At 29.2% G+C, this 13960-nt stretch overlaps 1 protein-coding gene across 1 annotated transcript in view; it reads left to right on the top strand.

Moving 5' to 3' along the window:
* LOC142318139 (RING finger protein 207-like) overlaps positions 1 to 13960 on the top strand; it is a 152090-nt gene that overhangs the window by 60079 nt on the left and 78051 nt on the right. The window contains exon 6 of the mRNA XM_075354679.1: positions 11661 to 11852. Within this exon, the coding sequence (XP_075210794.1) occupies positions 11661 to 11852 (192 nt within the window). The remainder of the gene's footprint in view (positions 1 to 11660; positions 11853 to 13960) is intronic.

The raw sequence follows: 13960 nt of genomic DNA, 5'->3' as shown, positions 1-13960 counted from the left end.
AACGGGTAGCTTCCCAGCTTTATTACTCACCATGATGCTGATATTGATGAAACCATCAATATCTATATTATTATATATCAATATCTATATACGAGGTGTGATCAAAAAATACGGTGAATGAATTTTTATAGCGGCAACTGCCGACGCTACATCCATATGCTGTAATTTGTCCAATAACAGACAAGTTGTAACATGTTCGAGCTTGCCAGTCAGCTGCCAGAGCCGCTAGAGTGAGGTTGTGTTTATCGTTTCTGTCGCGCAACATGAATTTTGAACAACGCATTAACATCAAGTTTTGTTTTAAGTTGCAAAAGAGTGCCAAAGAAGCTCACAAAATGTTAGAATCGGTGTACGGCGATAATGTGGTAACTTTGAAGACTGTGTACAAGTGGTATGACCGATTTAAAAACGGAAATGAGTCTGTTGAAGACGAGCAGCGTGCGGGACGTCCAGTAACCTCAAAAACAGTTGAAAATGTGCAAAAAGTGGAAACAATGGTTTGTTCAAACAGGCGAATGACTATTCGAGAGCTATCGGAAGACCTTAACATCTCGTACGGATCCGTTCAAAGCATTTTAAGTAATGAATTGCAAATGAGACGAGTTAGTGCAAAATTTGTTCCCAGACTTTTGAGTGATGAACAGAAGGAAAATCGTGTGTCAATTTGCACGGAGTTGAAGGGTCGTCTTCATGCAGATCCGGACTTCATCACCTCGTGTGTATATATATATATATATATATATATATATATATATATATATATTGTGAATCAAGGCTACACAACAGTCTGGTTTAAGTACATGATGTCTTTCCCGGTGGATCAGAGTTTCCCAGTCTACAGTGTGGAGGACAACTTGTAACAATAAGCTGTATCCTTACCTAATCAACAAATACAAAAACTTCAACCAAGTATCCTTGTCTTCATCTGCAATATTGCAACTGGTTGAATATGAACAACCAGTTGCACAGGTTCATTTTATTTACTGATAAGGCTCAGTGTACTGGGATGGCATCAGTAATAACTTTGCAATGAACATGTTTGGGCAGAAGTCAATCCACACATGGTAGAGTGTAATTTCCAATACTGATTTAACGTCATTGTGTGGTGGATTACAATCAGCTAATTGGACCATTCATTCTACCTGGACATCTAAATTCCAACATTGGAATTCCTCAAGTAACAAATGCCACTGCTATTAGAAGATGTTCTATTAGCGTCCAGATACTGCATGTACTTTCAGCACAATGTTGCGCCTCCCCACTTCTCACATGCTGTATCGACATACTTAGATGAGCAATTTCCATAGGATGGATTGGTCGCACTTTGGACTACTAAGATCACCTGATCTAATATTTTTAGATTTTTGTGTGTGGAGTTGGATGAAAAATATTGTTAACAAGGAAAAAATCATGTGCGTGAAAAGTTGGTTGCTTGTATTACAGTTGCAGCTGCACAAATTAAGAAAAGTTTTACAGAATTGCAGAGAGCAACACTAGCAATCTGAAAGTTTGTACCCAAATGTTTTAAAGTAGAAGGGCAGATCCTTGAAAGTTCACTATAAGCTTTATTAAATGTATCAATTACAATTTTTATTTTTTTTGTATCAGTTATATGTTAACTTCTATTTCTGTAGTTAACATTTAAAAGTTTTCATACAGTATTAGTAATAAAATCAAATTACTTGAACTTGTTTTTGTTTTTTATTGGGCTATTTTGCATCAGTTTTCTCAGAATTAAATTCTCTACAAATTTTGATAATAAATTTTACACATTTATTAGTCATTTAAAAAAATTGTTATACTACAAACATAAAAAAAACTTTTTAGACAACAAATTTTTTTTTTCTACATCAGTCATTACGAAAACTACTGGAGATATAGTTCTGGAATATGTTTTATTCAATTTTTCAGGTCAGAAACCACAAAAAACCATCAAGTTTACCTCTTAATTGGGGTTCCCAGAATTTCAGTATGGTTTTATTTCACTTTTTGCACAGGAATCAGGACAAAATTTTTCACTAGCTGCATGTCGCTAATGAAGCATTTCTGGAACATGTTTATATGAACTTTTTTTATTATTTTTGCTACTAGAATGAGCTCAGAAAGCACCAGTAATACTACATGAATCACTTGCATGTAGATTGTCAGTTGTTTTTAGTAGGTAGATTCAAAGAATTCCTGGAATTTAGTACATTTAGTTTTAGTTCATTTCTTTTAAAGTAGTTTCCTTCTGCAGCTACACACTTTTATTAACATCTATAAAGTTGTTGGAAACATTCCTGGAGTTAATTTTTAGATATTATCCCTAGGTACTTCATTGCATTGGTGTTCTTGTATTGTTTCCCTTTCAGATCATATTTCTATAAAGGAAAGTAAAAATTGGCTTGCCAAGCAGAGTGGGTATAAAAATATAAATAATTCTAAACTGAGAGTTAAGTTTATGACCTGTTGTGATTGACAGAATGAAGACGTTTAAAAAATGCCTCTGTACTGCTTGAATGGATGTCTATTGCAATTACATATTGCATCAAAATGTACTGTGCAAACATAGTAACTGATGTTTGATATTAATAACTGAACTAAGACTGCATAGTGCATCACAGAGCATGTTGATTCAAATTATAGGACCAGATAAAAAAATGGATACATAAAAACTGACTAAACGGCTACTTATATCAAGATTTTTCATTCTTAGTATTTCATTAGTCTTGGTGCAAGTTTGCTATGATGTTTGTTAAAAATGCATCTAAACTCAGACAATGATAGGAATTAAGCTTTCAATCCTAATGTACTTTGTAGTCCCATTATGACTTACACACTTAACTTAGTAATTTTTCCATTGTTGGAAACATTTTTCATAATCTTTTGTAGTGGCCCAGCTATGTCGCTGTGTTCATCATTATCTCTTCCTGGCTATTAAATTGGGACCCTTTCAGTGGCATCTTCTTCAGCTTAAAAGACAACCAGTAAAGAACCTGTCAAAACTGAGAATTTTCATGCTTCATCAGTAAATCCTAGCTCAGCCACAATTATGTGTTATCATGAGGCAATTGCCACTTGTGTGATTTCACAGGTCTTCGTCTCCATGCTGAACTTTATTTTGAAGACAATGCAGAACATCCAGATATTACTGTTTGTCAACAATTTGTCTTTGTGGTGCTTATTCATGATGCCCAACTCATCATGAAGTAGTCAGGATTACCTTCACTTTTCTTCAGCCTTGGGGATGACAATGACTTCCACTGCAGTAACCGAGTGTGTTTCTGGGTTGGGTGAATTTGTACACCAAGATTCATCACAAGCTATTATGTTCATAAAGAAATTATGATCAGACAGCGTCTTCTGCAAGTTCAGAACAATTATCTTTTTAGTTCAGGCAAGCAGCTTTGGCAGAGATTTCGCAGGACTCTATGCCCAAATGGTCCATTACAGTCATGTCTAACCAATCATCAGTAAATCCAGTGTATTGCTATTTCTCAGATGGTTCACAAATTTCCATTACTAAACAGTGCAAACTGTTAATGACATTTGGATTTCTGCTTCTTGACATCCTACTGGTATGAGTCACTCAATTGAAGTTTGGCCTTTCTGAAAATGATTATAGCACTCTTAACTTTGAGCCTTGCTAATTTTACAGATTGTTTTACTTTAGATTCCGCCAAGCTTTTTGCAAAACTTGTTGCAGTAACATTATTCTATGCATTCCATCAAACATATAGGGAACAAAAATAAATGCGACTAGTACTTATTACACTAACATACTCAGGTAACTGAAATGTTCTATAAAGTTACAATATGAGCATGCCTTCTCACTAGGTATTAGTAGTGATATGTTATTTCATGTTTTAATGCTTATATTCAAATTCTGTTCTAAAAACTTTTTTGTCATATTCTTATTATAATATTTTTATTTTTTATTTTAGATTATTGTTTATCTTACATTACATCGGTAACTTAGCATTTTACATATGTAGTTCAGCTACTTTTAGTTACTCCAAAAACTATGTACTTTCTGCAAGAGTCAAAGTGAATAAATCATTTATACAGATTGTGGTCTTTGTATGGGCTGAAAATGACCAAAAAGTAATCATCATATGATAAACGTACTACAGAGACAAAAATAAACAAATCTTATTTTTTACTGTAAGTAATAATTTCGGCCTTTCACCTGGGGTCCCGGTTTCAAATCCCAGTAAGGCATGGCATTTTTCATATACTGCAAAATTCCATTTCCATATTCCCACATAGAAGTTTCTGTGGTGAATTAATTCATGAAGCAAAAAAAAAAAATATGTATATATAAATATATGTTACTAAATTATTTGTTCTATCTCATTCAGTCTTTTTCAGTTTACTGTTCTCCTGGGTGATTGATATAAAATTCATGATTTCCTTTATTTACAAAGTTATATAAAGTCCCAAAAATATCCTCACCCCTCAAGATATAGCTGTTGTTCCATATTCTTGGCTGTTTGATGGAGCATTGTCTTGTCAGTACCATTGATTTCTTGCTTAGTGTTCTGTTTAAATTCATCTAATATCCAAGAGTAATGTATACTCTTCAGATTCTAAAAATTTCCTGTATTCCTCCATTTTAGAGATTAAATCAGATATCTTGGTGACAAGTTCCTTGTAATGATGGAGTCTTCATAAAAACGTTTGATTATAACCATGGACTACCATGTTGTATGGCATGATATCTGGTCAAACAATTGATTCTAACTTCTACTGTCAGTAACTGAAAAGATTGCGCCCAGCAATCGAGATAAAGCAACCAGAATTAATCAATAGGAAAGTTATTGTCTTCCAGTAAGACTACGCCAAACTCCATACATCTTTGATGACCTGTTGAAAATTGAGAGAGTAGTGGTGCATCTACCATACAGTCCTGATCTTCTGTCATCAGACTACCATTTGTTTCAGCCTCTACAGGACTCTTAATGGTATAATTTGGCTTCAAAAGAGGCCTGTGAAAATCATTTATTACTATTTTTTGTCCAAAAAACATAGAAGTTATACAATGACAAGATTATGAATTATGATTTTTCTTCAGAAATTTGTAAAGATGGTCAATCATAATGGTACATATGGTTTAATAAACTTCATTTGTAATATAAAAAAAATCTCATTTTACTTTTGCATTAAAATATGAAGAAACGTTTTCTCCAACCTGTAATTTACAAATATAATATATAAAGTATATAAAGTAAATATGTGTTAATGAATTCATGGAAACAGATATATGAGTGGTATCAGTAAAAAATCACTGATAAATATAATTATGCAATTATGTGGATGAATTTGACAAGGTAGAGTACGACTGTTTAGATTTTTTTTTTTTAATTTTCAATTTCACAAAACACATATAATTTTTAAAATTAATTGTTATTGATGGAGGTATTTTCAAGATTGTGTTAATGAATAAAAAATACAGAATGAATAACAAGGCAAGGGGATATTAGTTTTATTTTGCTGGTTAGGTGAATTTATTCATTTAAATACTAAGAAAATGCACTGGTATTCAAAATTAAATATTTTCAAAAATTAACCTTATATATCATCATAATTTTAATCAGACAACACATAAACTAGGAGGTATAGTTTTAGAAAAAAATATTTATTTAATTATTCTGATTGTTTTGATTGGATGGAGTTTTTTATGCAATTCTTCCAAAAAACAATTATTAATTTATATGTATTTTTAAGTTTAGACTGACGTAGCATTAAAAGTACTATCTTGTTGAGTGGCCATTAATTTTTTACTGGTTTGATGGTATATTTAACTGTACATTTTTAATAAATATCAAACACATATTTTTGTCTCCATCATTTTGTAACAGTATTTTGGTTTTATTTTCTCAGTTCATTAATACTTAACCTTACATCATCAATAATAATTTGTTGTTGACAGTAAAATATTGATCTTTGTTTAAATGGCTTTGTAGTGCTGCTTTTCATTACCTCAAAGTTAATCCATTAAGTTAATAAATCCATTACTTCAAAGTTATCTTATTGTTTTAAGTGAATGTTAATTGAGCTAAATATAATGCCAACAAAAACGTTTGTGTGACAGTATTCATAATTAACAGTGAACGTGCATTGATCCCTTGTTAGTATTTCTGGGTTTTTCTTTTTCTTAACAAACTGTTGCTCGCCTTTTGTTATTATGTTAGATTGTTAGCATTTTCACATTTATTACTGTTAGTAAAATCTTACATCTATGCCTAGGTATATTGCATTTATTTTATTCCACCAGAGGTAAAATCTTTAATAAATCTTGTGGTTTTTCAGATTCTATAGAATTAGTTTTGATAGTATGCAGTTGTACTGTGTATATATAGTATTATGTTTTTTCTTGTTCAGTTGTGAAATTTCGATTATAGTAAATTTATATTTAACCTGTTTAGGAGTATGAACATCATTTGAAATTCCCCTTATGTTTTCTTGTAATTTAATGACTTTTTATACATTGCAATCCTGAAACAAGTGTGAAAATAATGTTTTTTGGTAAAATAGAATGTAAAGTTATTAATTACTAATTAATATTAGTGAAATTTTTATTTCAGTGTAAATTAAAATTTGTTCAAGCATAATGAGCATGTTTAAGTTAATGAGTGTTTTGTTTACGAGTAAGCATGTTTATTAGATAAATCTATTTGCTGTTTTTGAATCTGTGTGAATTTTCAAAAATATTGTATAACTTACTTATTCACATTCTTTACAGTGATGTAGGGTTTTGGGTTTTACAAAATAATCACAATTCTCCTCTTCTGTATACCTTTATTTTGCTTGATGAATTAATTCACCACAGAAAGTTGTTAACGGGCTGTTAACAACTTTCTGTTAATTGGAAAGTTAACCAATGTTAACGGGCTGTATGTACCGTTAAAACGAGGTAAATTGATAGTTGGTAATTTTACTGAAGGTTTACTTTCGTTAATAATGCAAGATTGATGTGAGTTGAAGTGCTGGGTTTCTGAAACTAATGTCTCATTTAAATATTCTTCCATTTGCGCCCTAATTTCATAATAATTGTCTTCAAAATCTAACCTATCTCCTAAATGCGTATCGTAATTTTTCTTGTCCTGTACTTCTAGCAAACTCTGTGTTTTATTAAAATTATCTAAAATATATGGCATTGCATCATATCTAACTTTAATATTACTTTTTGGTGTCTCATTATTACATTTATCGATAAATGTTTTTATGCATGTTAATTGAGCCTTACATACTCCTAGTTGTTTTTTCAAAGTTGTAATTTCTACTTCAATAGACATAATGATAATTCTTATAGATATAACTATTAACGTAAATTAAATATTTATAGGAAAATAAGAAATTAATAGTTATTAAAAATATAAACGATATGGATGGAATTAATCAGTAAGAAATAATAATGTGAATGATAAAGGAATCAAATGAAGGAATATAAATGTAAGTCTATATCATAGATAGGAACGTAAATAAGGAACTGATAATTCCCAATTTGTTATTACTTATCTGAAACAAATAAGATAAGCGACTGGCAGCAGGTAGCCTGACTTGAAGGTCACGACGAAATGGCTGTTTACTTAGCACCAAGGTCGATGTCTGCATTCCAAGTCGAAATGTAATTACTGTATTACACATGGATATTAACCGCACTTCTTATCGATATTATTACATAACTATATTATACGATATATTACAAACTATATTATTACGATATATTAAACGCAAACTAAGTTCTGCACACAATAAAAAATATCCGGTTCAGACGACCAATGTAAAAGATCCGGCCCGAAAGGACCAATGCACTTTTATGTGTGATTATGGAAAAAGAAGTTTTTGTAGTGTATGAAAAATGCCATGCCTTGAACCTCCAGATGAAAGGCTGAATTACTACCACTGCTAAGGAGATCACTTTTGCTTAGTGTCAACACTCCTTGATCCTTTTCACTCAGTTCTTGCTAACTATCTTGCATTCCAAGTGCTATATTTAGTATTTATATATTATATTTATATAATATTATATAAATACTATATATAATATTATATATTTTAGTATATATATTTATATTTACTCCATTATGTAGATGTTCCCAGTTTTTAGTTCTTTTAACTACCAAAAAAATTTGACTGAAAACTTCTTAATATTTTTAAAAATATTTTTTTGTAGACTACTATTTGGTATAAAATATAAACAATGTAACATACTACACTCTTCTGTAGAGTGTAGTAAGAGTCCTTAGTAAATAAAAAGCATCAAGTAATTTTTATATAAAATTTTACTTTAGATCTATTTGTTTTGGGTATCATTTAACTGAAATCATATTAAATTGCCAACAATTTTTTTACTTTCATGGTTAGCATTTCAATATAGTGTTATTTTTTTCAGAGCAAGAATTTATGCACAAATCATTATATTCACCCAGTAATATTTTTGAATGGTTTCTCCTTGGATGTAATTCAGTGTGCAGTATAAAGCTAAGATACAGTTAACTCAATATGCTTGTTTGTTTGTTTATTATGTTTTAAACATAAAAGTTATGTATACATTTCTACAGTATAATTGAGGCAGTCCATTAAACAACTTTAAAAAAAATAAATTTATGATAATATTTATGAAAAATCACCGTTTATTTCATTCTGTTTATGTGAAAAATTTAGCATAGCTTGAAAAATTTCAAACTTTTATTCTGACCACTTTTATGAATATATTCTGAAATATTTTTTTCACTAAATTTCTTTTTAGAATAATTGTCTGATTGCATTATCACCAATTAGTAAATCACAATACTAAAAAAGAACTGATAAAAGAACAAATAAATATAAAGCAAAAATATTATAATATTTCTGTTTGTTGAATAGAGCAGATTGAAATTAGGATGTGATATTTACAGAGTGAAAAAAGACTAGAGTAAGATTTGAGATCATATGCTGTTAGTATGAGATATCAGATGATAACTGAGAAGAAACTAATTTTCTTTAACTTTCCTGCTTAAGTTAAAAATACTGTATCCGATTGGTATTACAAAGTGTATTTGAAAAGTAAATAACATTTGTAAATTTCTCTGTACTTATTGTTTTATGTATATGTGGCAAATTCCCTTGTGCTTGATCGAACTTTCACGATTATAAAACAGCAGATTGTATTACTGACTTGTTTAGATGTGATTTGAATGTTTAGATTTGAAGTCAATCAGGGAACCCATCTGCCATGAAATGGTTTTTATCAATTTTTTTTTAAATACAAAACTTAAGAAAGTGACTGAAATTTATTACTAGATTTGTGAATTAAAAATTCCTTGAGTAATGGAATGTTATGAAAGTAGATCAGGCAATTCATAAAAAGGTTATGAGAATGTGTATGATGTTGCACATAGTGGACAATGGACTGTTGTGATCAGATGATTTGATGTGAGCAATCTAAAAACTTAGTGAGAAGCAGTGGTTCATAATTTTGAACCTGGCCTTATATTATTTTGAAATTTCAAGGAATTATTTTTTAAATTCTACTTTAATTCTTTTAATTATTGGAAATTTTTCTGATGCTGGGTGCTGAAGGCAGTTTTTAAAGAGCACTAAAGTTCTGATGAAATGTAGGGAAGTAATGTGCTTTTGACAGTGATGTGATATTGTAACATTTTTGTTATGTATTAGGCTTTTTAATGTGATACTGTAGCAGTTTTGTTGTGTATTAGGCTTTGTAATCAAAACAACAGTACATGGATTAGAGGCACACAGTTTTGCCAAAACAGTTTTTTTTGAAAAGGTTAAGACAAAGAATTCTACTTGTTCAGTGATAACAGTTGCTTCCTATTGGGAAACCTTGAAGAGAACTCTGATGCAAGCTTTGTCATTCTGCTTGGAGCAAATAAATTATCTCTAATACCTCCAGACTCTGTGTTAAACAATTTTTATGGCTCTGAGGATGTGTCTGATGTGTAAAACTGTTTATATGCTTGAAGGTGTTCCTTTCATGTCACTATTTCAGTTTAAATATGAAAATAAGAGAATGCTGTAGAATTGATTGTCTTCTCATCTGGCTTCTTTCTTCATGTATGTGTGTGCGCATGTGTAGTTGGATAGCCTAATTTTACTTATTTCATCAGTTTTTCTTATGCATTAGAAAAACCTTCCCTTAGTAATGTTTTATTGACTAAGTAATCAAAAGTATATTTTGCTTTTAATTAAATATAAGTACTGAACTCTCAAAACACAATAATTATTTTTAATATCTTCTATTGTAGATATGAAGCAATGAAGCTGAAGTTTAAAAATTAATAGTTTCACGTAGTTGAGGTTGAAAATTTTTAACTGTGTTTTGTGTATATTGCATGTTTTTTTTCACTGAAATATTATTATAGTTCTCTTTAAATTCTCTTTTTTCTTAATGTCTTAAAACATTTGTTTTTAAATCTTGTATTAATCTCTTCAATATTTATTAGTAAGTTTTTATATTTCATTTGTGACATATTAAAAAAACATTTTTTTAACATAATACTGCAACATATATGCTATAACTCAAAAGAAACCCCATTTAAGTAATTATCTAATTTGAAGTGGTTTAATTAATTTTTAAAATTACAATATATAAATTTGTTATACAAACTTTTACATTACATTTTTATTGATCTTATCTTTTACTCTCTAATAAATGTATTATAATGGTTTTTTCTCATTCTATTAATAATGTTAAATGTCTAATACATTTCATGGGAAATAGTTTTTCTGTTTATTTATTTGTGTAGTTCTTTGGGTATTGTATTCTTGGGTATTATACTTTTGTTGTCGCTTTGTTGAGTGGTTTTCATGTACCTGTGCAGGGAGTCTTAAAATATCCATACCTTATTTTCTATTTTTCCTTATGTATTTCATCATTTCATATGGTATGTTTTATTTTGGTCTAAAACGTTTTTGGTTTCACTTGCATTATTACATTTTTACTTTTTTTTTATAAAATAAATTTAGTTGTTTTTGTTTTTAATTTTTATTCTTAAATGTAATCAGTGATGTCCTTCCAATCATTAAACTATTTTTTGAGCTAATATGAAAGATTTACTTTTGGTAGCTCAGAAGGTAATATATGTTTTTTATTACTAGCAACCTTTTTCTTTGTAAACAAGGTATATGAAAATCATTAAAGCCAGTGTAATATTTTAAATTCATTTTTTTTTTAAGAAATTGTGAAAAAATTAATGTGTTTTTAGATTTTCTTTGTAAAAGCATTTTGTAACATATTTTTATGTTATTGGCTGCATTAAAAACCAAAAATTTTAATCTTTTGGTCATTAAGTTTTTATTGCCCCAAATGTTTTACTACATTCAGTGTTTGCTTATTTGTTACATGTCTTCAAATGTAGTGATGACTCCTTGAGTTGAACTATTTTATTCATTCATTACTATTCTTTTGTGTGAAAACTGGCATTATTGTTTTTGATGTAAAAACTAGCTTTACTATTTTTTATGTGTAATTTTTGATCACACTTTTTAGTATTATTTTACTGTTACAAATATTTTTACTTTTTGCTACCTTAATGTATTTTCTTCGTTTAATTTAAATAAATCAAATTAAATAAAATCTTATGTTGTTGGATTTTGACTTTTCATAAAGTTAATACTAACAACTCACTTTTTAATGTGTAAATATATATATTTATATATGGGTGGACTTGCAGGCAGTTTGAAAGCAAGGAGAGGCTTTTCCGTAATCAACTCGCCAGTTTGAGTACTGTGCTACCAATTCTTCAGATGCACTTAATGTTGTGCCAGAGCTTCTCTTCCACCGCTAACAAGTTCCAGTTCCTAGACCTTGCTTATCCTATGATGGACAGATTGTCATCAGTGTCCCAGCTGTCACAGCCTATGAGGTATTTTATTTTCCCAATTTTTAATTAAAAATAATTCTCTTTGTAATTAATAATATTAAGATATATTTATTCTTTTATTTTATTTTATGTTAACTTTTCCTGTTTATTGATGTAATAATTTTTGTCATTTCTTGTTTTACCTGTAAAAGTTAATTAAATTTAAAAAGGGATCAACCTAAAACAGTTGTGATAAATGTTTTTCTTATCAATTTATTATAAAAAATTATTTTCTACCTTTGTTTAACCATCTAGAAAGATTGATTATCCTTTTTTATTTTTAACGTGTTCAGGTCTTGGCTTTGAGAAATTAATGGTGTATATAATAATATATTTCCTGAGTTTAGTATATACAGAGTATCTCTGAGATCTCTGAACAAGTATTTTCTCTCTTCAGATTTTTTTTTTTGTATACTTTACCAAGGGTCAACATCATATGTTGAGTATTAGAACATTTCAGTACAAAAAAGACTTACTACTCACAGTATAATTTAAATTTTTTTCTAATTTACTTTGTATGAGTTTTTAGTTTATTCAGTTGTCAACATAGCACATATTTGGATCGTTTTTTCTGTTTTGTTTTTCATGATTTATTTTTTATTTATCATATCTATTTATAGATTGTTGTTACATTTTTTAGAACAAAAGATTATGTTTGCAAATAACCTAGTTTTTTCTTCCAAAATTGATAAAATGTAATAATAATTTTTTAAATATGTGTCAGAGTGATTAGTAATTGACCTTCTTGTATAGGAGGTTGATAGTTTGAGCCATGGTTGAGTCAGTCTTACTTCTTTATAAAATAGTTGCTTGATACTGCCCTAACCAACATTCTGTTGTTGGAGCCTTAATAATAATAAAAATAATGATGCATCCTTACACAGCGGTCCATAGATGTAAAATGTACACTCATTACAGAATATGCAGCTGCCTTCAAGTCCTGATACTTAAGAAAGCTGTTTCAGGTACTTGGAGATAACCACATGTCATACCTAACAATCACTCCATCGGATTCAATTAAAAACAAAAAAAAAAGTTAGAATGTCTTATAAAGTTTCTTTTTTGATTCTAGATTGAAGGAGAGTTTGGAGAAGTTTAGCTACAAACATATAATCTCAGGGATCATTAAGATTTTTTAAAGAATGTTAATGTCCAAACTTTTATAATGTAATAGTTATAGTCTTCTAATGGATTGGAATTTTTCTATTTCAAAACAATTACACACATGAAATGTTATCTCTTCCAGTGTTTAATTTATCTCACTATTGTTTATTATAAGAATGTCAAGTTAAAATATATATTTAATATAAGGTCATATTTCGTTAATGAATTTTGGCTTTTGTTATAGCTTGAAACTGAAATACTTTCAGACTGACTAGAGAAATCCTTGGTTTAATTAAATATCACTTTGTTATTCCCTGAACAGTTATCTAATGAGTTAATACATTGATTCCATTGTAGTCCATCCACTCTTAATTTATTTATCTTCTTTCATCATTTTCCTCTTATCTGGATATGTTTGTGTGTTTATGCTTGGTGTTTTATACAACTTAATTTTTTTTGTATACAATCAGTTGCAACTCATTTATTTCATTCTTTCACTGTAACAAATTTTTGTGTAGTGAAGTAATGCTAGCTTTGTATGAAATTAGTTATTTTATAAATATTATTTACATCTTTGAGGTTAGTTTACAACAGTGCAGCATTAGTTAAATTGAGTAAGAGAAGACATTGTTGATGTCAAAACTCAATCTTTTATTGAAGAAGAAAGATTTTTAATCAAGAAGAAATCTTCAGCTTCTGTTTATTGAATTAATTAGAGGAAGTGTGTCAGTTTTTTTCTGGAAAATGATGTAATGTATAGGAACATATATAAAATTCTCTTCAAATGTATTGAAGTGGTACAAAAGACAATAATGAGTCTCCTTTTTGCTGAAGGTAGTAGTTTCACAACATATTTGGTAGGGTACCATGAAACAGGAGAATTATTTAGTTCAAAAGAAAATAACCAACTTTTTCTAAAAAAATAACTTACAAAAATAGAAAAATAATCCATTATCAAATCCATGAAGAACTATTTTTCTCTATATTAATATTATTAAAATATGACT

Source organism: Lycorma delicatula, chromosome 1 (genome assembly GCF_047948215.1).
Source record: "Lycorma delicatula isolate Av1 chromosome 1, ASM4794821v1, whole genome shotgun sequence".
Taxonomy (NCBI): Eukaryota; Metazoa; Arthropoda; class Insecta; order Hemiptera; family Fulgoridae; genus Lycorma; species Lycorma delicatula.
The sequence above is the reverse complement of the archived record's forward strand: the minus strand, read 5'-3'. Positions and strand labels throughout refer to the sequence as shown.